Source organism: Microchirus variegatus, assembly GCF_963457635.1.
Source record: "Microchirus variegatus genome assembly, chromosome: 5".
Lineage (NCBI taxonomy): Eukaryota > Metazoa > Chordata > Actinopteri > Pleuronectiformes > Soleidae > Microchirus > Microchirus variegatus.
The window spans coordinates 29455678-29480995 of NC_139806.1; the positions used below are offsets into that span (position 1 = coordinate 29455678).

At 43.0% G+C, this 25318-nt stretch overlaps 1 protein-coding gene across 1 annotated transcript in view; it reads left to right on the forward strand.

Annotated features, from left to right (window-relative positions):
- Positions 1-1417: 1417 nt before the first annotated feature.
- LOC310927384 (polypeptide N-acetylgalactosaminyltransferase 10-like) overlaps positions 1418-25318 on the forward strand; it is a gene marked incomplete at both ends in the record, with an annotated part of 41646 nt that continues 17745 nt past the window's right edge. Inside the window, 4 exons of the mRNA XM_083889679.1 lie at positions 1418-1579; positions 14040-14142; positions 14312-14450; positions 16070-16236. Coding sequence (XP_083745805.1) covers positions 1418-1579; positions 14040-14142; positions 14312-14450; positions 16070-16236 — 571 coding nt within the window. The remainder of the gene's footprint in view (positions 1580-14039; positions 14143-14311; positions 14451-16069; positions 16237-25318) is intronic.

A 25318-nucleotide genomic window follows, 5' to 3' on the forward strand; every position in this document is an offset into this window, starting at 1 on the left:
AAATCATTTGTTGCTCAAAAATCATTTGTGTTTGGATGTTTTCATGTGTTAAATTTGTTTTTAATCTGGTTATTTTTTTGGTCCAGAGTCACGGCGTAAACAGGATGATGAAAATCACCTTTGTCTCTTGAATTTACTCATTTTGATTTGATTTGCTGTCACAAACTGGTCCAGCTGACTGTAATGAAGCCTGCTGTCTTATATTCATGATGCAGCAGCATCAGTATTCCCTCTGACTCGGATTAGGCTGCTTCATTATTCCCACAGCTTTTCCTGGAGCAGAGCCTCTGCAGAGCTCTATCTCTCCTCTGCTTTCTCTGGCTTCACAGCGTTCACTCTGGAAGCTTTGGAGACTTTAGGAGCTCTAAAAACTCTGGAAACTCTTGGAGCTCTGGAAACTGAATTCAGACTGAATCCATGTCATGTTTTTCTCCCGCCAAATCTGTGAATACACACACACACACACACACACACAAACACACACACACACACACACACACACACACACACACACACACACACACACACACACACACACACACACACACACACACACACACACACACACACACACACACACACACACACACACACAAAAGCCCACCATCAAGCTGCAGCAGAGAAAACCAGAACACGGCAAGTAAAGGTGTTGTGCCCTTCAAAATAAAAGCACATATTCTGTGTCACTTACATTAAAATCTACTTTATGACCACCTTTGGGAAAACAAGATTGAACTTGGTGAATAAATAATATATAACAATACTAATACTACTACTACTAGTAATAATAACAGAAATAATAACAATAATAATATTAATAATAATAATTATAATAATAATATACCCAGACTGATACATTATTACGAGTGCAAAAAAAACTATTTTTTTATATTATCATAATAATAATAATAATAATAACGGTACACTGTATTTGGACAGTGCATATTAATTAATATGCCAGAATTAGATCTTATTTTCCATAAAATAAAACAAAGTTCTTAAACGTGAATATGATATGTTTGTTTGTTTTTGCTTTATTTGACACAATGTTGTGCTTTTTTTTTTTTTTTTTTGCATTTCATGGACAAATAATAAATAATAACAAATAAATAATAAGTGATTAAAATAGCGATTAAAAAGAAATGTGAATCCGCATCATCTCTTCTTCTTCTTCTGGAGGTCTTATCTTGAAAATCCTGAGCGGAAGTTCCGTGTGGTTGTGTTGTTGTTTTCTTTGGTGAGCTTGTAAAGCAGACTCCCTCTCCTCCTCTTCTTCTTCTTCTCTTCTCTTCAGTCAGAGTGAAACTTGTGTCAGTCTGGATTTTTACAGCAGCTGCTGCAGACGCTAGCGCGAGACAGAGAGAGCGCGCGAGACAGAGGGGCACGGAGAGAGAGAGAGAGAGAGAGAGAGAGAGGGATGAGGAGAAAGGAGAAGAGGCTGCTGCAGGTCGCCGGGCTGCTCGTGGCGGCGCTGCTTTTCTTCCCTAACGTCGGGTTGTGGTCGCTGTACCGGGACCGACTGCTGGACAACTCACCGGAAAACACCGCGGAGGGTCCGGGCCGCTTTACCGCCACACAGGTGAGAAACGAGGAGGAAGCGCGTGACTGTTTATTTAGTTTAAAAAGGGTAAACAAAACCCAAAAACTGATTATTGTTGTTTTTTTTATTTGAATTTTAACAGAAAAAACACGCTACTGTGTCGCATTGTCTTGATCCAGTTCTATAAGCATCACAAACAGTCCACTCAGTATGATCGTGCGCGCGCGTGCGTGTGTGTTTTATAGTTTTTCCTCACTAGTGTGTGTGTTGTTGTTGCATGCACGTGTGTAAACAACCGTATTCCGAACCCCAGCTCGAACCCCTGAAGTTAAAAATGCGCGACTGTTTCTGTCTGTACGCGAGTCAGCACCACGGAGAGCTCCTCCGCACCGCTGCCGTGGTTCAGCACCATTGAGAGTCTAGCACTGCCGAGCATAGCGGCCTGGGTTCAGCACCAAGGAGAGCTCCCCTCCACCCCCCCCCCCCCCCCCCCCCCACACACACACACACACACACTGTATGTACAGTGTGCGTGAAGCTGGTTCAGCACCACGGAGAGCTCTGACCGCATATACACAACTGTATGTACTGTATAATGTGCTGGGTGCGTTACAGCACCATAGAAAGCACTTCAGCGTTTGTCCAGCAAATAAGAGTCTGTGACAAATTCAGAACCATGGACAGCTCACACAAATGCACTTAACGCTTATTCATAACTGTAATTTCTAGATATTTATTATGGATTTTTTAAAATAACATTTTTTTGTGTAATATTTTCCTTTGTTTTGGTAAATGGTATATATATATATATATATATATGTATACATATATACATATACATATATATATATATGTTTAAATTGGAAAAACGTATTATACATGACAGTTGCTGTTAAATGAAAGCGTCTAGCTTTTGTAGCCGTTGCCGTGGGCAACACTGCATCTCTGGTACATACTGTGTGGACAAATTGGTCCTTTAACCGCCAAACGTATAAAGAATAATGAGAAACAACTGCATGAAACAACGACAGAGATGACACATGAGAAGATGCGGCCTCGTCGGCGCTGAATGGAATAGTCATGAAACACTTTTGTGTCTCTGTTCGCTGGCGTTGGTTGCCCTCGCTCACGTTCAGGAGGAGTGAAATCTCTTTACGCTGAAATTTAAAGCATGGACCGGACACTTTTCTGCGTCAAATCGGCAGGATTTGAATTTGTCTGAGGTGATTAAAGACAGATGCAGCAGCCTGAGGTTAAACGATGCATCAGCTGTGCAATATGTGTTGTTAACAAGTGGGATAAATGGTTCAAAGCTTCTATTTTTTTTATTTCTCATGCATGCAGCAGGTGATTAGACTAGAAAAGACATGCACTGTTAAAGTGAGACAGAATTGTCTGTTGTGAGAGACTCTGCCTCCTTTCATTTTTAGACATGTGACGCATGACTCATTGGTTCATCGCTGGTGAGTCATTAGACACAGAGCAGTTTTACGGCTTTAAATACCTGCACGTGCACACTGGCTAATGCTGATTCTCCCGACACAGCAAGACACTTGGCTCACGAAATTTAGGTCAGTTTAAGTCTACGATGTTTTTAAGAACCTGTTTGCATCTCACTGTTAGACAGACTTTTCGAACAGGAAACTGAAGTTAATAAACCACTCACTCTCCCACACCAAACCCCATAGAGAAAGCCAGTGATTTTAACATCACAGCACACAGGAGTTCACAGGAGTTGTCGATCCACTGCCGCCTCCATCACTCAGTTCAAATGTCTGATTTTGTCACTTCGGCTTTTTAAAACCGCTTCTCAGACTTCCCGCAGTGACACAAAGTGACCACACGAGGCAGCAGCAGACCAGCAGCTCCTGTGTCCCTGTGAGCTAAAATCACTGATTTTCTCAATGGGGTTTGGTGTGGGAGAGTGAGTGGTTGATCGTGTTCTTATGATATGGCGTAGATAACATTTTGTTGATTTTAATCGCGAAAGACGAGTAGAAGGAGGAAAAAGATGAATGTTTGTGAGCGTGTTTAGTGTCTGAGTTTCTCTCTGTGGGCTGTTATGGCTTCAATGGAGTAGCTCAAAATCAATACTCTAATCCTATTCAGCCCTTTTTCCCACATACGTCTTGTTCCTGACGTTTGTAGCCGATATTTCCTTCTCCATCGCCGCTTCCTGTCTGCTTCAATCGGATCGAGAGCGTGACATGAAATAGAATGTTATCAAAAAACCGACAAGACTGTCCTCAGACAGGTTTCTATTTCCAGCTCATTACAGATCCATACGCGGTCACCAGTATGGATCAGTGGCCCCATAAGATCGCAGCGATCGATAAACAACATGTTGAGAGGATCGAGTCATCGATCGAGCTGCGGCACTTTACATGCAAACAAAGAAACGCCACGCAATAAAAAACAATAGTAACAATAACTCAACAAATGAGGAAATAAAACAGGTAAGTGAAGAGATATGGAATAATAGCAGCAATAATAATGCTAAGAAAACACAGTGAACGAGATTGTAAAAGTATCAACGTGAAATAAAAAATAATGAAATGCTCGAGTGAGTAGTTGTTAAAGTGAAATGAAGACCGATAAATATAGACGTTAATGTCGAGGGAGCAAATGCAATCTACATCAGTTTATGTCTACGGTGTCTTAAGAACACTTTCACGTTTTTATTTCACTGTTAGACAGACTTTAACAACAGGAAACTGAAGTTTGTAAACCACTCACTCTCCCACACCAAAGCCCATAGAGAAAACCAGTGATTTTAACATCACAGCACACAGGAGTTCACAGGAGTTGTTGATCCACTGCTGCCTCCATCAGTCATTTAAAATGTCTTATTTTCTTTAATTCGGCTTTTAGAATCCTTAATTCAGATTTACCTCAGTGACACAAAGTGACCACACGGGGCAGCAGTAGACCAGCAGCTCCTGTGTCCCCGCGAGCTAAAATCGCTGATTTTCTCTATGGGCTTTGGTGTGGGAGAATGAGTGGTTTACAAACTCTAGTTTCCTGTTGGAAAAGTCTGTCTAACAGTGGAATAAAGATGAGAACGTGTTCTTAAGACGTCGTAGACTTAAACTGATGTAGATTTTATCAAGTAGAAAAGGCCCAAATAATAGGAAACTGAAGTTTGTAAACCACTCACTCTCCCACACCAAACCCCATAGAGAAAATCAGCGATTTTAACGTCACAGCACACAGGAGTTCACAGGAGTTGTTGATCCACTGCTGCCTCCATCACTAAGTTACCATGTCTTATTTTGTCAATTCGGCTTTTAAAAATCTTTGTTCGGATTAACCTCAGTGACACAAAGTGACCACACGAGGCAGCAGTAGACCAGCAGCTCCCGTGTCCCTGTGAGCTAAAATCACTGATTTTCTCTATGGGGTTTGTTGTGGATTTTAGCCTGAATGTTACAATTGGGTTTATGTTTAGGTTAAGGTTAAAGGCTAGGGCTAAGTGGTCAGGGAATGCTTTATCTCTGTGTGTAAGTGTGTCACAGAGAACACTAAACCAGAATGTGTGTGTGTGTGGTTAAATGGCTTTCAGCAGCACACTGACAGCTCCCTCTGTTAAAGCCATTGATCTGTTCCTCTTAACCATATTGAGAATTGATCGCTGTGTTGGGAGGAGAAGCAGCTTCTGCCTCAGCAGAACACAGCGAGAGCCGTTACCCAGAGCAGAACAGGTCCGGTTCAGACGGGGTCACCTGACCAGTCCTGCTGACAGAGACTCACAGCGTCAGCTTCTCTGCTCGTCTCATGAGGCTGTTCTCAAACTTAAAGCTGCACTCTGTAATTTTCGCAGATTTTTTTTTTGCACAGTTTTTAGCTTAGCATTAGACCCAGGAGAGTGTTTTTGTAGTTTAGCATTTGCCCCAGGAGAGTTTTTTTTTAGTTTAGCATTAGCCCCAGGAGAGAGTTTTTTTTTCACTTTAGAATGAGCCCCAGGAGAGTTTTTACCTTATAATTAGCCTCAGGAGAGTTATTGGCTTAGCATTAGCCACAGGAGAGTTTTTAGCTTAGAGTTAGCCACAGGAGTTTTTAGCTTAGCTTTAGCCACAGGAAAGTTTTAGCTTAGAGTTAGCACCATGACCAAAAAAAAAAAAATCTCCTGGGTCTAATGTTAAAGTAGCTCCTTGCCTGGGGGCTAATGAGCTACTTTAACATTAGACCCAGGAGATTTTTTTTTTTTAGCTTAGCATTAGCCCCAGTAATCTATCTAAGCATTACACCCAAGAGAGTTTTTAGCCTAGCATTAGCCCCAGGAGAGTTGTTGGCTTCGCATTAGTCCCAGGTTAATTGCTGGCTCAGAATAAGCAGCAGAATCATAGTTAGCTTAGCATTAGGCCCAGGAGTAGTAGCTACTTTAACATTAGCCCCAGGAGTTGGTTAAGCATTGTAAAACTCCAATCCTGGGCCTAATGTTAATGTAGCTTCGCATTAGCCTACAGGATCGTGGTTAGCATTAGCTACAGGAGCGCAGTTAGCTCAGCATTAGCCCCAGTTTTTTCTTCCATTTTAAGGCCTTGAAAACCTCACCGTCGTGTGGAGATCAGGTAACCACGGCAACAGTGACGATGCATTTTTAAAATGAGACGTAGCAGAAATGTAGCATAACAGCGCCTGTGTGCGTGTCAGAGGTCAGAGGTCAGAGTGCGACCCAGACAACGAGCCCCTGCTTTAAACTGCGACAACGCGTTTCACGAGGAATTTTTGCTTCGTCGCTGCGGCGCGATGTCTGGTTTTCTTTTTTAGCCTCAGGCGTTTGTTTGCAACTGAGGCTTTGATCAGCGTCAGCCACACACACACACACACACACACACTAACCCCCACCTCCAGCTAAATGCTGCGATCCTGATATCAGCCGCTAACAGAGTCTGTCAAACAGCCGCAGGATATTAATAACAGCTGCTGATGGGGGGGCATGTAGAGATCAGGGTTTAAATTCACACACACGTGTGCTGCTAACACGCTTTGTTTTGTTTGTAAAAAACCTGTGAAGTAAATGAAAGGAAAGTGTGACACAGATGCTGCTCCGTCATCATCAACACACACTGATGATGCTGTTACTGCTGAACTCTATCTCTGTCTTTAAAATCCCGGCTCAAAACTCACAGACAGACACGATATACACTTTACACCAGGAGTCTGCAACCTTTAGCACTAAAAAGAGACCTGGAAGAAGGTCCCGGTAACCAAAAAGTGTTGTACAGATACTAGAATAAGTTGTAGATAGATAGATAGATAGATAGATACTTTATTCATCTCACAGAGAAATTCACTCACAGAGAAATTCACTTGTGACGTTACCGCTGAGCGTCTGCAGGACCAGGAAATATGAAGGCTGAGCTGATGAGTGAATTGGGAGCAGGTGAGATGATAACCTGCTGGAGGAAGAAGCAGCAGAGGAAGGAGGAGGAGGAGTCATCTTTAAGCTGCTTCCCAGGCTTCAGTTTTGTCACACTTTAACCCTGAGCTAAAATCACTGTTTTTCTCTATGGGCTTTGGTGTGGGAGAGTGAGTGGTTTATAAACTTCAGTTTCCTGTTGGAAAAGTCTGTCTAACAGTGAAGATAAAGACATGAATGTGTTCTTGAGACGTCGTAGACTTAAACTGCAAGGTTGTTATCAAGTAGAAAAGGCCCAAATAACAGGAAACTGAAGTTTATAAACCACTCACTCTCCCACACCAAAGCCCATAGAGAAAATCAACGATTTTAACATCACAGCACACAGGAGTTCACAGGAGTTGTTGATCCACTGCTGCCTCCATCACTAACTTCAAATGTCCTATTTTCTTTAATTCGGCTTTCAAAATCCTCTGCTCAGATTGACCTCAGTGACACAAAGTGACCACACGAGGCAGCAGAAGACCAGCAGCTCCTGTGTCCCCGCGAGCTGAAATCACTGATTTTCTCTATGGGGTTTGGTGTGGGAGAGAAAGCGTTTTTATAGTATAGAAAAGGCTGAATAGTGGTGAGATACATCAGTGAGCATCCTCTTAAAGGTCCAGTGTGTAACATTTATAGACACAACTCGACTATAACAGCCATAAGTGGTGAATAATCGCTTGAAAGCAGGAATTGTTTGGTTTTCATCGGCTTAGAATTGAGTCTTTTATCCGCAATTTAGGCGAAGGTCTTTCTTTATGCCTCGTTTCATCATCAGCCTGAAAAAGTTGAGAAAAATTGAACCCCGCATGTAATCATCTATTCATGTCTTTTTCTTTTTTTTTTACATTTAAAAGCAAAAAACTTCCATAATCTGGATTCATCTAAAAAAAAAAAACGGCAGGTGGTCCAAAGAAATAAAAAAAGACGTTATTTTCAGAATCTGATGATATCAGAGGCATGAAGGTGTGAGGCCGCAGGAGGTGGAGATAGGACTCCTGTCCTCACTCAGGTCCTCACAGCAGGACTCTGTGTAATGACCCCTTCTGGGAGATAATGGACTCCTCCTGTGAGTGGATCACTGCCGAGGCCTGGAGGTCCCTGAGCCTGCAGCTGCAGCTCTCACTCGGACTGAGGCCTGGAGGGATTTTGGCCTGATGTGAGAGTCTGAACACGCTGTGGAGATGTGAGACCTGGAGCTTAAACCTGAGACCTTTTTCCCTCTCTGCTCTTTGATTGTGTCTCTGACGTCTTCACAGGAATCCTAACACGGAACAGGAAGAAAGTATCTGCTGATAACTCTCCCACACCAAAGTCCATAGAGAAAATCAACGATTTTAACATGACAGCACACAGGAGTTCACAGGAGTTATTGATCCACTGCTGCCTCCATCAGTCAATGAAAATGTCTTATTTTCTTTAATTCGGCTTTTAAAATCCTTCATTCAGATTTACCTCAGTGACACAAAGTGACCACGCGAGGCAGCAGTAGACCAGCAGCTCCTGTGTCCCCGTGAGGTAAAATCACTGATTTTCTCTATGGGGTTCGGTGTGGGAGAGTGAGTGGTTTACAAACTTGAGTTTCCTGTTGGAAAAGACTGTCTGACGTTGATTTTATTTTTATAAAGTACAAAAGGCTGCATGTAAATGAACAACATGTAGGAGTTCTTCCTCTCTCTCTCTGTGTGTTTCTGCCCTTTTGCTGAATAAGGACTTTAGGGTCAGTTTGTGCTCAGCAAAAGTTTTGTGTGAAGCGAGAACAGCAGCTTTATGAGTCTGCAGAACAGGCTTACTCATCTGTGAGGAGGAGGAGGAGGAGCAGAGGGTGAGGTGAGACCAGGAAAAGGTAATTGTGTCTCTAGGGGTTAGAGGTGAATCTCTGTGATCAGAGAAGAGAACAGGAAAAGGAAGAAGATGAGAAGAAGAAGAAGAAGAAGAGGAAGAAGAGGAAGTCTTCCTCTCCTCGCTGCAGGAGCAGAGGAAACAGAGGAGGCGAGTATTGACCCAAGGTGGTCTGATTCATCTGCTCCTCTTGAGAATGAATGGGGAGCTCTGTTCTTATCTCTGCTGGTAATAAACAGCTGTTCTCCAAACAAACAACAACACTCCTCCTCCTCCTCTTCCTCTTCCTCCTCCTCATTCTGCAGCACAACTGACCTGAAAGCAGCTGAAAACCAGCAGAATAAGCTCTGATCGCATGAAGAGAGTCTTTGGGAGCCACGAAACACAGTTTTTTGTGTCATAGTTGGTAGTTAGCTACTTAGCTTGGATGAATAGTTGCGAGTTAACTCCTTAGCTTGGATAGACAGTTGCTAGTTAGCTACTTAGCTTGGACAAATAGTTGCTCGTTAGCATCTTAGCTTGGACATATAGTTATATGCTATTAAACCCCTTAGCTTGGATAGACAGTTAGTTGTTAGTTAACTCCTTAGCTTGGACAAATAGCAAGTTGCTTGATAGCATCTTAGGTTGGACAGATAGTTAGTTGCTCGTTAGCACCTTAGCTTGGACAGATAGTTAGTTGCTAGTAAACTCATTAGCTTGAACATATAATGAGTTGCTTGTTATCACCTTAGCTTGGACAGATAGTTAGTTGCTCGTTAGCACCTTTGCTTGGACAGATAGTTAGTTGCTAGTAAACCCCTTAGCTTGGATAGACAGTTAGTTGCTCGTTAGCACCTTAGCTTGAACACATAGTGAGTTGCTTGCTAGCATCTTAGCTTGGACAGATAGTTAGTTGCTCGTTAGCACCTTAGCTTGGACAGATAGTTAGTTGCTCGTTAGCACCTTTGCTTGGACAAATAGTTGCTTGTTAGCATCTTAGCTTGGACAGATATTTGCAAGTAAACCCCTTAGCTTGGATAGACAGTTATTTGCTCGTTAGCACCCTAGCTTGGACAGATAGTTAGTTGCTTGTTAGCACCATAGCTTGGACAGCTAGTTAGTTGCTCGTTAGCACCTTAGCTTGAACAAATAGTGAGTTGCTTTTTAGCATCTTAGCTTGGACAGAGAGTTAGTTGCTCGTTAGCACCTTAGCTTGGACAGATAGTTAGTTGCTCGTTTGCACCTCAGCTTGCATATATACTGTAGTTAGTTGCACATTAACATGTTAGCTTGGACAGATTACAACATTACAACACTGCCTACACGGAGGTTAATGAGGTTGATGCAGGTGAAATTAGCTGCGTCCACTCTCTCTCTCTCTCTCTCTCTCTCTCTCTCTCTCTCTCTCTCTCTCTCTCTCTCTCTCTCTCTCTCCGTCTCTCTGTTAACGCTCAGTTTGCTCGGTGAAATATGAATTTCCGTCACAGTCTGTTGTCACTCTGTCAGACTCTGTTTCTCTGTAATTAACGAGCGAGCAGCTGATGAGGGAAGAACTCTGGCTCCGCGCGGCTCCTGCTGTCGCTAACGTTCACTCGGCTCACGCTGCACCTTGAATATTTATCACGTAGAGAAGAGAAAAAAGAAAACAAACAAACAGAAATCCAGTGGTGTCAGCGCGAAGTCTCGTCCCTGTTACCACCGTCATTAGGAGGTCGTGAACAGCAGGGTCTGTGAAATACAGGTGGAATAAAAAAAACACTCGTGTTTATGTTATTTCCTTTTGTGCGACGTGAAAGCCGCTTACAGCAGCTTTTACGAGGATTCTTCACAACACCGAGGATTCGCTCTGAATTGGACGAGAAATCCTGCAGGTTTTGTTTGGCGATGTAGCAGCAGGCGTCGTCACAGACGTGATGGTTTATTTTAAAGTTGATTTTCATAAAAACGGAAACATTTCAGAATAGAATGGAGCTGATGTTTGAGACGTCACGCTGCTGCCGACGGGGTTTAAGATACTATTCATTCCTGCTGTGATCGTCAGGCTAAGCGGCTCTTAATGTTCCTGCTTGTTTGATTGTTCTGTTTATCTGTGGTTTTTGGAACGCTTGATGTTTGTGTGACTGCTGACTGTAAAACAAACTGGTTTAATAATAAACAGGTTAAATCCACACAGAGTTCCTGTTCTTCTCAGCTAGTTAGCTGCATAGCTTGGACAGTTATGGCCTATCGCCTGGTACGATGCTATCTACTGGGCATCACTCTGGTGTGCAAGACGTCTCTGAGGTCACTGGCGGACAAGGATGTAATCAATGTGGTGCCAATGCTTTGACCGAGGCTGCATCCAGGTTGTCTTGAGACTGTCTTTCTGCTTCTCCAGGCTCCTGAATCTCGGCCCACTCTGGCGTTGAAGTAGCCAAGAATAATGACCTTGTCGTCTGCAGGGGTGTTCCGTACTAGGTTGCGCAAGCCCGTGTAGAACCCTGTCTGCTGGGTCAGCGTGGAGATGATGCGGTAGGTTCTCCAGCTTTGAGGCTATGGTATTCTCAAACGTGAAGACCACTCCTGAGAGACGTCACTCTGACTGTGGCTTACCTGACCAGTAAAGGGTGGAGCCTGCGCCCCCTGCTCCTTGAGGTTTCCGACGTCTGGGAATCAGACTTCACTGAGGGCAGCGATTTGAGGGCGGTTGTTTGGCATCCGTTGAATCTAGCAAGGTCCTGATGTTCCAACATGCTTGTCTGAGTCCAGTCACACCTATAGGGGCAGTTGTGGAGCTATTCCTTGTCTTTGGGGTAGATGCCCGTTGGCCACGGCCAGCCAACTGGGTGAAATGAAGATGAGCTTTGTTTAGGCCACCTTTTCTAGGCCTGTCTCCGTTGGGAGTTAACAGTTTAGGCCCTTAGGCCCTTGGCAAAGGCTTTTTAAGGTGGGAGACGGTGTGCGCATTACCGTTCCCACCCTTTACACCCAGGGTTCATCTGCCATGGCCGAGTAAACTGGGACGGTGACAGCGAGGTCCTCAGGTCGTATGTTTTACGTCAGACTTTCCTTGTCCGAGATGGATCGCCCACGTCGAGGGCAACCGAGCTCCATCCGCCCGACAGGGACCCTCACTTTAGCGGCGACCCAATTTCCATCCCCTCATTCGAGGTTACAGATTAGGAATGTTGCACCTCCCTCTGGGACTAGGAAATAGGTACATTAGGGCCCTCGCACAACAACAAGGCGGAAGAGTCGGGAGCCAATGTTCGGGTCATCCCAGCGATAGCTTGGATCGATAGTTGCTAGTTAACTGCTTAGCTTGGATTGATAGTTGATAGTTAGCTACTTAGCCTGGATAGGTAATTGCTAGTTAATTACCTAACTTGGATAATTATTTGCGAGTTAACTACTTAGCTTGGATAGTTAGTTGCTAGTTAACTGCTTAGCTTGGATAGTTAGTTACTACTTAACTGTTTAACTTAGATAGTCAGTTGTTAGTTAACTTGCAAGCTTGGATAGTTAATTGCTAGTTAACTGCTTAACTTAGTTAGTTGCTAGTTAACTGCTTAGCCTGGGCAGTTAGTTGCCAGGTAACTGCTTAGCTTGGATAGTTAGTTGCTAGTTAACTGCTTAGTCTGGACAGTTAGTTTACATTGAGGATATGCAGTAACAGCAGCATTTTTTATGTTTTATCTACAAGCAACACTAAAAACAAAGATAACAAAGATAACCAATTAGTTAGAGATTTAATGAAATGACTTCTACTAATATTAATCATTTTATTTGCTCAGGGCTTTTCATTTTAAAATTCAACAATAAACAGACACAGATAGACAAATAGATGAAAGTGCAGAGTAAACATAATAACACTATGAAGAACTGAGTGAACACACACGCACGCACGCACGCACACACACACACACACACACACACACACACTGTTGTAGTCACTCCGCTCTAATGGAAGTGGACAGTGCGCTAACGCGTCCTCAGTCCAGTTGGAAAACCTCATTCATTTTCATTCCCTTCATTTGACTTTAACTGGATTCACTTCAGTTCTGTTTCATTTGACCGACGTTCTGCGTCACACCAGTGAACAGCTGGACAGAGAGGGGGGGCGTTTGATTTCTACACCACGCTCCACAATGGAGTTGATGAACAATAACAGCGGACAAACGAATCCATCGCACTTGTATTTATATCTTTGTAAGGCCCCCAAAAAACGTACAAACCCGCCCTGGTTAATAATACTTTCCCTTGCAGTCGAGGCGTGTCGCTCATGTTAACAGCGCTCCGCTAATTGCATCTGCATCCTCCCGTGGAGCTAATTAATTTAGCATCACGCCGCGATCCCGTCGTCTCGATGCTAACTCGCTGGAAAGTAATTTTCTGAGGCGGAGGGAAATTTCATAAATGGCTGCTTTTTGCATTTAAATGCTGGGGTGTAGAAGAATATCTCGTACAGTGTGTGTGTGTGTGTGTGTCTCTGCTTCATGCTAACCCAGCTGTCAGCAGCACATTTCCACCAAGCAAAGTAAAAGTGGTGCAGGTTTTTTTTTTTGGCTGACTGCCATGAGAGAGATTGAAGTGAAGTCTAAAGCATGAGATTATTCCATAAATGTGTGTGTGGAGGACAAAAAATTATTGCCGTTATTCAAGCATTTTATTGCACCTTTATATATACCGTAGATAGAGATATATGCTGATATGTATGAATAGATTGTATTGTTCCAGATTGTTGCATTTCAGCATCTCCAGTTTTTCTGTTCAAAATAGGAATAAGATTCATTATATTTTCGATTAAAGACGTGGAGGCTAGCTACGACTCAAGGAAAAGCACACATTAGCCACTTAGCTAAAGATTCACCGAATAAAATCTACGTCACTTTGAGTTACGATGTCTTAAGAACGTGGTCATGTCTTTATTTCACCGTTACACAGAGTTTTCCAACAGGAAACTGTTGAAAGTTTCTCTACCACACCAAACCCCATAGAGAAAAATGCAGATTTTTGGCTCGCGGGGACACAGGAGCTGCTGGTCTGCTGCTGCCTCGTGTGGTCACTTTGTGTCACCGTGGTGACTCTGAACGAAGATTTTCAAAAGCCGGATTTTACAAAATAAGACAGTTTAATTTACTGATGGAGGCAGCAGTGGATCAACAACTCCTGTGAACTCCTGTGTGCTGTGATGTTAAAATCACTGATTTTCTCTATGGGGTTTGGTGTGGGAGAGATCCTCTTAAGACGCTGCAGGCCTAAAATGACACGTGTGTGTGTGTGTTTCCACAGGAGTTGAACCACAGGAGAAGAGTGGCTCAGGTTGGCCTCGATGGCGTGCGGCGGACAGACTGGAACGACTACGAGGCGATCAGGAGAGACGCCGCCCGCGTCGGTACGTGAGGCGATGCACTCTCCGAGAAGAGACGGAATCAATGCAGCCAGTTCATCATGAACCAGACAATAGAAGCATTGATTCTGCCTCAGGCTTTCAGCCCCCCCCCCCCCCCCCCCTCTGTAAAAGCCTCTCACCTCCCATGTGATTGTTTATGTGTTTGCCGCAGGAAACGGCGAACAGGGCAAATCGTTCCCGCTGTCGGAAACGGAGCAGGTGGACCAGGCGTACCGAGAAAACGGTTTCAACATCTACGTCAGCGACCGGATCTCCCTCAACCGCTCGCTGCCCGACATCCGCCACGCCAAGTGAGTCCCGGAACAAAGTTCCGTGGCAAATTTCGACCATTCGCCACGAAACAGGAAGTGCCCAAGACCAAGATGAACAAAAAAGCCGACTGTAACCATGGCCTCAACTCAACAGGAACTCGGCCATTTTGGGTTCTTGCCGTCCATTTTGGCGATTTGCTAATTCCAAGCCTGAATAAATTATAGAAAGGTTTTGCGGATTCAAAAAGGCGTGGCCACAGCAACCATCGGCATTTCTGCGTATTTTTACCGTTCGCCACGAAACAGGAAGTGCCCTCTGAAGTCGGCGCACGTCGAGTTCCACCAAATTTGCTGAAACTTGGTGGGAAGACGTTATAGACCAAGATGAACAAAAAAGTCGATCGTAACCATGGCCTCAACTCAACAGGAAGTCGGCCATTTTTAGTCTTGGCGTCCATTTGGACGATTTGCACTTGACGTAAACGAGAGAACTTGTCTAAGCGTGTTTGGCGTACCAGCAATTTGTACCAGACACATCAAAGATGAAAATTATCTGCGTTCTGCGAATTTCCACGAAAAAGGAAGTGCCCTATGACGTCTGCAAATATTGAGTTCCACCGAATTTGCCTAAACTTGGTGGGAAGATGTTATAGACCACGACGAACAAAAAAGTCTACCGTAACCATGGCCTCAACACAACAGGAAGTCAGCCATTTTGGAATCTTGGCGTCCATTTTGGCGATTTGCACCCATTGTCAATTCGACATTCTAAATCGATACCAAAGATTGGGCTTTATCTTTAATCCCAGGCCTGAATAAATTAGGGAAGATTTGCATTTAGACAAACCCACATCGCATGGCCCCGCCCCCTGTCGCCCTCCCTCCCCCAACCTGCTCTGCACGGGTGGGCAGCGGCAGCATCGCTCGCCTATCGGTGAGCTGTGCTTTTTCTGTGTCTCTGCAAAATGACTCGTTTGGGTTCTGCATGCTGGAGTTATTTAATTGAGGCAGATGCACACACACACACACACACACACACGCTGCTGTGGCACTCGGTTTGTTAAGATTCACAGTGGAGCGGCTGTCCATCACGCTGCCCGCCTGTCTGGCCGCGTTCATATCTGAATGAATAACACGGCGCCTGATGTTCAACACAGACATTGATCGACTGACACAGTTCACTAAACACACACACACACCCACCCCCCACACACACACACATACACACACACACACTACACTGGAACTGGACTACAACGCGGGGCATTGTGGGTAAACGCAACCGAAAGATATGTGCGTGTCGAACGAAAAAAGTTAGAACAACAACAAGGACAACACAGTTTTTTTTAACTAAGTAGCTGGGAAATGGAAATGGGAAAACAATACATCAAAATACGTACTTTTAAATGGGTTAAAATGTCAAAAAACATGATTAATATTTGATATGTATATTTCGGGCTGAAGTATCTTTAAAATATCGACTCCTTTAAAAGTGTGAAAAAATATTAATATATGACATTTTTAGCAGTTTTTGGGAAGGTGACAATTTTTGCCGCGAAGGACAAATTAGCGAGTTTTTTTTTTTTGTTTGTTTTTTTTTAATATCTGACTGCAAATAAAATGGATGACATGTATTCATTGTGTGTATGTGTGTGTAGCTGCAAACAGAAGCTGTACGCCGAGAAGCTTCCCAACACCAGCATCATCATCCCGTTCCACAACGAGGGCTGGTCGTCGCTGCTGCGGACCGTTCACAGCGTCGTCAACCGCTCGCCGCCACAGCTCGTCGCCGAGATCATCCTGGTCGACGACTTCAGCGACAAAGGTACGCACACACGCACGCACACACACACAACATCACACACACACAGTTGTGCAAGTGTGTGTCTCCAGCTTACATCATTCTGGGATGATTGAGAAGGTAGAAAGCGTATCATCTGCATAGAAAAGTCGCCTGCAAACCTGGTGTCGATTTACCAACTTCAAACGTCAGACATAGGTTTATTGTTTAGTCGGCGTTCGCCGTTAAAGAGTTCCACTTTAGCGCTACGGCAAAAATAATAATAAAACACTCGAACTGCAACACTTTATCGTTCAACGCCACGACAGATGCCACAATTCTGAGCTTCATTATTTCTTTATTTCTTTATTTCTCTAACGTGTTTGATCTGAGACAACTATTATATATAATCTGTTTTATCGTACGTCTCCTGAGAAACTGGTGCAAATCAAACATCAGGGCGCGAAACGGCGAGGAACCTTCAGATTATTATTACATCTGTGGGTTTTTGAGGGCGTTAACGTGCGTAGAAACCCTTGAAACTTGGCATGGAGGTCAGGTCTGGTGAAAATGCGATATTGACATAGGTCCCGGAACCCGTGCGTTGCTCAAGAGCTCTATAGCGCCGCCTAAGGTGAAAACAGGCACAATTGAGCTCCACAGAATTTCCCGAAAACTTGGTGGGAGCATGTTATCGACCAAGACGGACAAAAAAGTCAACCGTAACCATGGCCTCAACTCAACAGGAAGGCAGCCATTTTGACCTTATGTAAAGGAGCGAACTCGTCCGAGCGCGTCAATTTGTACGAGACACATCAAAGGTGAAAAGTTGTCGAGATGCTTTGCAGATTCAAAACAACGTGGCTGCGGCAAACCCTCTGTGTTTTGGGGTGAATTTGAACCATTCACCACAAACCAGGAAGTGCCCTATAACGATGTCATACATTGAGTTCCAACGAATTCCGAGAAACTTAGTGGCAATATTTTATCAACCGAGACGAACAAAAAAGTTGACCGTAACCATGGCCTCAACTCAACAGGAAGTCAGCCATTTTTGAGATTTGCACCCTATGTAAATGAGCGACCTCGTCCGACAGAAAAAACGCCAATTTGTGAAAACGGAAGTCTATTGAGTAACGAAGAGTGAGGTCAGGGAACTCTATAACTCAACTAAATAAAAGTGTGCATCTACACATTATGATTCCTTGGAGTGAACAGACTGAAAATAAAAAGATGATGTTAGTAACTTTACAGCACAACATTAAAACCATGACTTTTAGGGTCTTTATTCTTGCGCGTGAACGTGGCTCCATTCCAGCAATAATTCTCTTCTGCACCATCTGTGTTACATTGCACTAAAAAATGTTATGCTGCTCTATGGAATGTAAAAAATATCAAGCACAAACATCGTCAAAAAAAGTGTAAAGCTGTTGTTACTGTGGAGAGTTTGAGATTATCGATCGCCGAGGTTCGGAGGGTCTCAGGTTCACGTCTTAAGAGCCCAGCATCAACGTTTCAACCAGGGAAAATGAATATCAAGACATTATAATCTGACTTGTGACTGTGGCCTGGTTTGGACCTGATTTGGGTCTAGGTTGTCCTTGGTTTTGGCCTGGTTTTAGGCCTGCATTCAGTTTGGTTTTGGCCTACAAGAGAAGGAGTTGACCTCAGTTGGACTCCAGCTCCAATATTTCCTCTCACCATCTCTGGCCTGGTTTGGGTCTGGTTTGGCCTTAGTTTTGACCTGCTTTGGATCTGGTTAAACCTGGATTTGACCTACATAGTTTCAAACTGTATTGGGTCAGGGTTGGACCAGATTTGTGTCTGGTTTGGCTTGAGTTTTGACCTGGTTTTAGGCCTGCATTCAGTTTGCTTTTGGCAAAGTGTGGCTCTGGTTTCGACCTGAATTGGGTCAGGGTTGGATGTGGTTTGGCTCTGATTTTTAGAACATCCTAAAAGAGAAGGATTTGACCTCAGTAGGACAAACCTCTGGCCTGGTTTGGCTCTAGTTTGGCTTTAGTTTTGGCCTGGTTTTAGGCCTGCATTCAGTTTGGTTTTGACCAAGTTTGGGCCTGGTTTGATCTGGTTTTGACCTACATAGTTTCAACCTGAATTGGGTCAGGGTTTGACCTGATTTGGACCTGGTTTGGGTCTACATTTCATGCTGCACAGAATGAACGAATGCAACATTTACCATGATTTGTAGAAGCGGTACATTTTGTTTAATTTTTTGAAAGCCTTTGAAAGCACCGAGGCTCTGCTCTGTTGTTCATTTAGCATCTGGGTCTCTTGTCGGCAGCTTCCGTTAATTAGTCATTTAACGACGGCTGTCCATTTTTCACGAGAGCGACGACAGCGTAATCACGTTTTCAAAACAAAACTCTAATGTCTCTCCTTCAGCGCGCGACGCTCGGTTCAGCGCGTGTCGCCGCGACTCGGCTGCGAACATCTGTCTTCCATTGTTACCCCGTGTGTATGTGTGTGTGTGTGTGTGTGTGTGTGTGTGTGTGTCGCCCTCGCTCTGCCTTCACCAGCTCCGTTAAGAAAGTGTTTAGCTCCTTGTTAATTAGTGCTCTTTGTCACAGTCCCTCGCTGAAGGATGTGTTTACTCCTCGTCGCCACGGTAATGAGACGTTGCGCTGCCTGAGACTCATTTAGAGGCCAACACCCATCAGAGCTTCAGAGGCAGCGCGGCGTCACACGGAGGAAATATTTTAAACCGAAACAAATGAACCAGACGAAAACCAAGAGATGACTGTTTTTTTTTAAAAAAGCGCTCGTTCAGGTTGGTAAGAGAGTCAAATCAAGGCCTTCATGTATTATTAAGTGCAATAAACGTGCAGTCGGGTTATAATTTTACATCAGAGGAAAAACAAGGAGGAGGTGGAATGAAAATCAGACTGAGGTTTTTATTCCCGTGTTTTAAATGAGGATTAAGTCTGAGCTGGGTCTGGTTTTCTGTTATTTTGGCCTGGATTGGTCTTGGTTTAGGCTTGGATTGGCCCTCTTTTGTCTAATTTGGGTCCATGTTGGTTACCGGTTGGGCCAGGACCTGGTTTGGTTCAAGGCTGAACCTGATTTATACCTGGTTTTAGGCCTTGTTCGGACAAGATCATAATAATGTGGGAATGTTGGAGACACTGGGTCTTGTACGAACCTGGGTTAGTCCTTGGGCCTGGATTTGACCTGGTTTGGCCCTGGTTTTTACGCCTGTGTCAGATCCATAAAGGGATTTAATCTCTGCAGAAGAACCTTCTGTAAAATTCCGTCTCACATCTCTTCCACAGTTTGGACTTGATTTGTGTCATGTTTGGTTTTTGTGTTTTAGGCTTGCATTCAGTTTGGTTTTGGCCAAGTTTGGGTCTGGTTTTGAGCTGCTTTGGGTCTGGGTTGGACCTGGTTTGGGTCATGTTTTGGACCTGGTTTGGGTCATGTTTTGGACCTGGTTTGGGTCATGTTTGGACCTGGCTTTGGGTCATGTTTTGGACCTGGTTTGGGTTAGGGTTGGACCTGGTTTGGGTCATGTTTGGGTGTGGTTTTCGTCATGACTCATGGTAGAGGATCCCACAGCAGAAGAAGAAGAACCTTCCTCTGGTTTTTCCCTCTCACCATCTCTGCCCTCTGAAATGAATCAGGCTGTAATTAAGGCTTTAAGAGACACAAGGACAAAGTGAACTTGAATCTGTTTCTGCTCTGTGGTCTGAGTCACTGCTGTTACACTGATGGAGAGAATAATCCCCGTACAGGAAAACCACAAATCAATGCTCTGCTTTTGAACTCTGGCATAACAGATGAGGGAGCAAGTGCATGAGAGGAGGAGGAGGCGGAGGAAGGAGAAGAAGAGAGTGATTCGTCTAAATCTGTGGTTCACTCTGGCAGAGTGCTGATTAATATCTGCTTCACTGAGAAATGGGATTATATTGTGGGAAGGTTTGTCTTGTAATTCAAGACAAAGACAGTAAATGATAGTAACATGTCGTTGTGCCACAGTCGTTAGTAACCTTAGTAACCTGTTAGTCGTCATGGTTTTTAATTGGATTCTGATTTTAAAGATACATTGTCAAGTCAAATTTGACCAACTTTTGTCTGTTTAATTTTGTTTTGTTTTCAGACTCGTTAATGTCTTAAATGTGATTATTTTCAGGCTTCTTTGATCCATAAAAACAAACAAAAAAAACCATTAAAACTGAAACACATTTGAGTTTAGGAAACAGCTCAAGCTTTTTCAACATATTCTGACAAATGGACAAAAATGCATCAGTAATTACTGAACAATAATCAGGAGACGCTGATTATCGCTTACAAATTCAAAGTTTCTTGGTCTGAGCTTAGCTTCGATTATCCCGCTTTTGTCTTTTTCTTACTTTTGTGACATTTTTATGAAGTTCCCACATTGATGACGCATTGATGACGTGTTTATGATGCATTGACAATGCATTGATGACACATTGACGTGTTGATGATGCATTGATGACACATTGATGAAGCCTTGATGACACGATGACGTGTTGATGACACGATGACGTGTTGATGACACATTGATGACACATTGATGACACATTAATGACGCATTGATGACGTGTTGATGACGCATTGATGACGCATTGATGACACGTTGATGACGTGTTGATAATGCATTGATGATGCATTGATGATGCATTGATGACATGTTGATGACGCATTGATGACACGATGACGTGTTGATGACACGATGACGTGTTGATGACACATTGATGACACATTGATGACACATTAATGACGCATTGATGACGTGTTGACGCATTGATGACGCATTGATGACACGTTGATGACGTGTTGATAATGCATTGATGATGCATTGATGATGCATTGATGACATGTTGATGACGCATTGATGACACAATGACGTGTTGATGACGCATTGATGACGCATTGACAAATTGACGATGCATTGATGACACATTGATGACACGTTGATGACGTGTTGATAATGCATTGATGATGCATTGATGACATGTTGATGACGTGTTGATAATGCATTGATGATGCATTGATGACATGTTGATGACGTGTTGATGACGCATTGATGACACGTTGATGACGTGTTGATAATGCATTGATGATGCATTGATGACATGTTGATGACGCATTGATGACACAAGGACGTGTTGATGACGCATTGATGACGCATTGACAAATTGACGATGCATTGATGACACATTGATGACACGTTGATGACGTGTTGATAATGCATTGATGATGCATTGATGACACGATGACGTGTTGATGATGCATTGATGACGAATTGATGGTGCATTGACACAATGACACAATGACACGATGACGCATTGATGACGTATTGATGACACGTTGAAGATGCATTGATGATACATTGATGAAGCGTTGATGACATTTTGATGACACATTGATGACGTTTTGATGACACATTGATGATGCATTGATGACACATTGATGAAGCGTTGATGATGCAATGATGAGACATTGATGACACTTTGATGACGCGTTGATGACACATTGATGATGCATTGATGACATGACGCTTTGGTGACATGTTGATGACGTGTTGATGATGCATTGATGACGCATTGACACATTGACAATGCATTGATGACGCGTTGATAACACATTGACATGCTGATGATGCATTGACAACGCATTGATGACGCGTTGACAACGCATTGATGACCCGTTGATGCATTGATGACACATTGATGAAGCGTTGATGACGAGTTGATGATGCATTGATGACGTGTTGATGACAAATTGATGGTGCATTGACACAATGACACATTGACATGATGACGCATTGATGACATGTTGATGAAGCGTTGATGCATTGATGACACATTGATGAAGCGTTCATGATGCATTGATGACACATTGATGAAGCGTTGATGATGCTTTGATGACACATTGATGATGCATTGATGATACATTAATGAAGCATTGATGATGCAATGATGAGACACTGATGAAGCGTTCATGATGCATTGATGACGTGTTGATGACACATTGATGATGCGTTGATGACATTGATGATGCATTGATGACATGTTGATGACATGATGATGCACTGATGACGAATTGATGACGCATTGTCACATTGATGCGCTGTCACGTTGATGGCACGATGTCAAGTTGATGACGTGTTGATGACGCATTGATGACATGTTGATGAGGCATTGATGATGGACTATAAACAGAAATAATCCAGCCCTCCCCCACACACGTGCAAACACATGCACCCCCATTAGATTTTCCTCACATTTTGCATGAAGTTCAGACATTGTTGTGTCCACGAGCAGCAGGTGGAAGAAGAAGAAGAAGAAGAAGACGACGATGATGAAGAGGAAGGGGCTAATTCTCAGCCCGACACTGGAGGGAGATCCATTTATCACAGACCTCATTAATAAAAAGCATAATTACAACACGTGTAAAAGTTAACGGCAGCTCACGGAGCAGCAAAGTCAGCGTCAGCAGAAGAGGCTGGGAGTGTGTGTGTGTGTGTGTGTGTGTGTGTGTGTGTGAATTATTAATAACCCCTGGAGACTGATAATCTATTTTTAAGTCATAATTTAATGAATCACTGTCTGGTTAAGAATTACATCGATGCTCTGTAAAGAAGACGTCAACATTTCTGCTTATTGTGATTATTGTTTCACACTCACTGCAGTTAGTTTCTCATATATTTCACTTGTCAAAGAATAACAGAAGCATCTTTATTTTATTTTCTCTACTACAGTCATTAATACATGATTTTATTAATGCCAAATTATTTCTGCTACAGCTCCTGCAGAACACTTTGATTTTTAAATCATTCCACTGGCTCCAAGATTCTTTCAGAATCACTGGTTACTAACCTTACTAACCTTAGTAACCATAGTAACTTTACTAAACTTTGTAACCTTAGTAACTTTACTAATCTTAGTATCCTTACTAACCTTAGTGACTTCACAAACCTTACTTACCTTTGTAACCTTACTATCTTTGTAGCCTTACTGACCTTAACCTTATTAACTTTAGTAACCTTATTCAGCTTAGTAACCTTATTAAGCTTGGTAACCTTACTAACCTTCGTAACCTTACTAACCTTACTAACCTTAGTAACTTTACTAAACTTACTAACCTTAGTAACCATAGTAACTTTACTAACCTTTGTAACCTTAGTAACTTTACTAATCTTAGTAACCTTACTAACCTTAGTAACTTTACTAATCTTAGTAACTTAACTAACCTTACTAACCTTAGTAACTTTACTAACCTTAGTAACTTAACTAACCTTACTAACCTTAGTAACCTTAGTAACTTTACTAACCTTAGTAACCTTACTAACCTTTGTAACCTTAGTAACTTTACTAACCTTTGTAACCTTAGTAACTTTACTAATCTTAGTATCCTTACTAAGCTTAGTAACCATAGTAACTTCACAAACCTTACTAACCTTAGTAACCTTACTAACCTTTGTAACCATAGTAACTTCACAAACCTTACTAACCTTAGTAACCTTACTATCTTTGTAGCCTTAGTGACCTTAGTAACCTTATTAACTCTAGTAACCATATTAACTCTAGTAACCTTATTAACTCTAGTAACCTTACTAACCTTCGTAACCTTACTAACCTTAGTAACTTTACTAACCTTACTAACCGTAGTAACCTTAGTAACTTTACTAACCTTAGTAACCTTACTAACCTTAATAGCCTTAGTAACCTTACTAACCTTATTAGCTTTAGTAACGTGACTAATCATAGTAACCTTACTAACCTTTGTCACCTTACTAACCTCTGTAGCCTTAGTAACCTTACTAACCCGTAGTAACCGTACTAATCTTAGTAACCTTACTAACCTTAGTCACCTTACTAACCTTAGTAGCTTTAGTAATGTTAGTACTAACCTTAGTAACCTTAGTAACCATATTAACTTTACTAACCTTTGTCACCTTACTAACCTTCGTAACTTTACTAACCTTAGTAACCTTACAAATCTTAGTTACCTTAGTACCCTTACTAACCTTACTATCTTTGTAGTTTTAGTGACCTTTGTAACCTTACTAGCCTACTACTAACCTTTGTAACCTTAGTAAACTTACTAACCTTAGTAACTTGAAATATAAATAACAAAGTAAAAGTATTACAACACTGGTTAATCTGAGGTGGATTAACCAGCATCAGCAGCAGCTGCAGCAGTAATAGCAGCAGCAGAAGCCTCAGCAGCAGTAATAGCAGCAGCAGTAATAGCAGCATCAACAGCAGCATCAGCAGCAGCCGCAGCAGCAGTAATAGCATCCTCAGCAGCAGCATCAGCAGCAGCACTGATTTACAGCTTCAGAGCGTGACACAGAGCGAGAGAACGAGTGTTTCTATCAGAGCTGACAACGGCCTCTTTCATATCTGCTGGTTTCAACTTTCCCTTCACTGCTCCACAGTGTGAGCTCCTGCACACACACACACACACACACACACACACACACACACACACACACACACACACACACACACACACACACACACACACACACACACACACACACACACACACACACACACACACACACACACACACACACACACACACACACACACACACACACACACACACACAAATAAAGCCAGAAAAACAGCTGAATCTAAATTTAGACGCTGCAATATGTAATGTTTATCAGGAATGTGGGGATTTTCTCACATTCTCGTATCACTGACTGAAAAAATTCACTTTATTTCTTATATATTTTCTTCATCGTCTTACAATCAGGAGGACAAAATGTCCACATTCATATTGATGTGTGCGCATGTGTGTGTGTGTGTGTGTGTGTGTGTGTGTGTGTGTGTGTGTGTGTGTGTGCGCACGTGGTGTAATCACAGCAGCCGAGCCTGTGTTTATTCAGAGCGATTGATGTGGCGGAAACACTGTGACTGCAACATCAGCTACTCTGCGATGGAAAGCTGCCATTGGCTGATTGATCGTCCAATTACCACACACACATGCACGCACATGCACACGCACACACACACGTGCACACACACACACACACACACACACACACACACACACACACACACACACACACACACAAGCAAATGGCAAATGGCCGCCACAGAGATGGGATACTTCGAGCAAGTGGTACTGT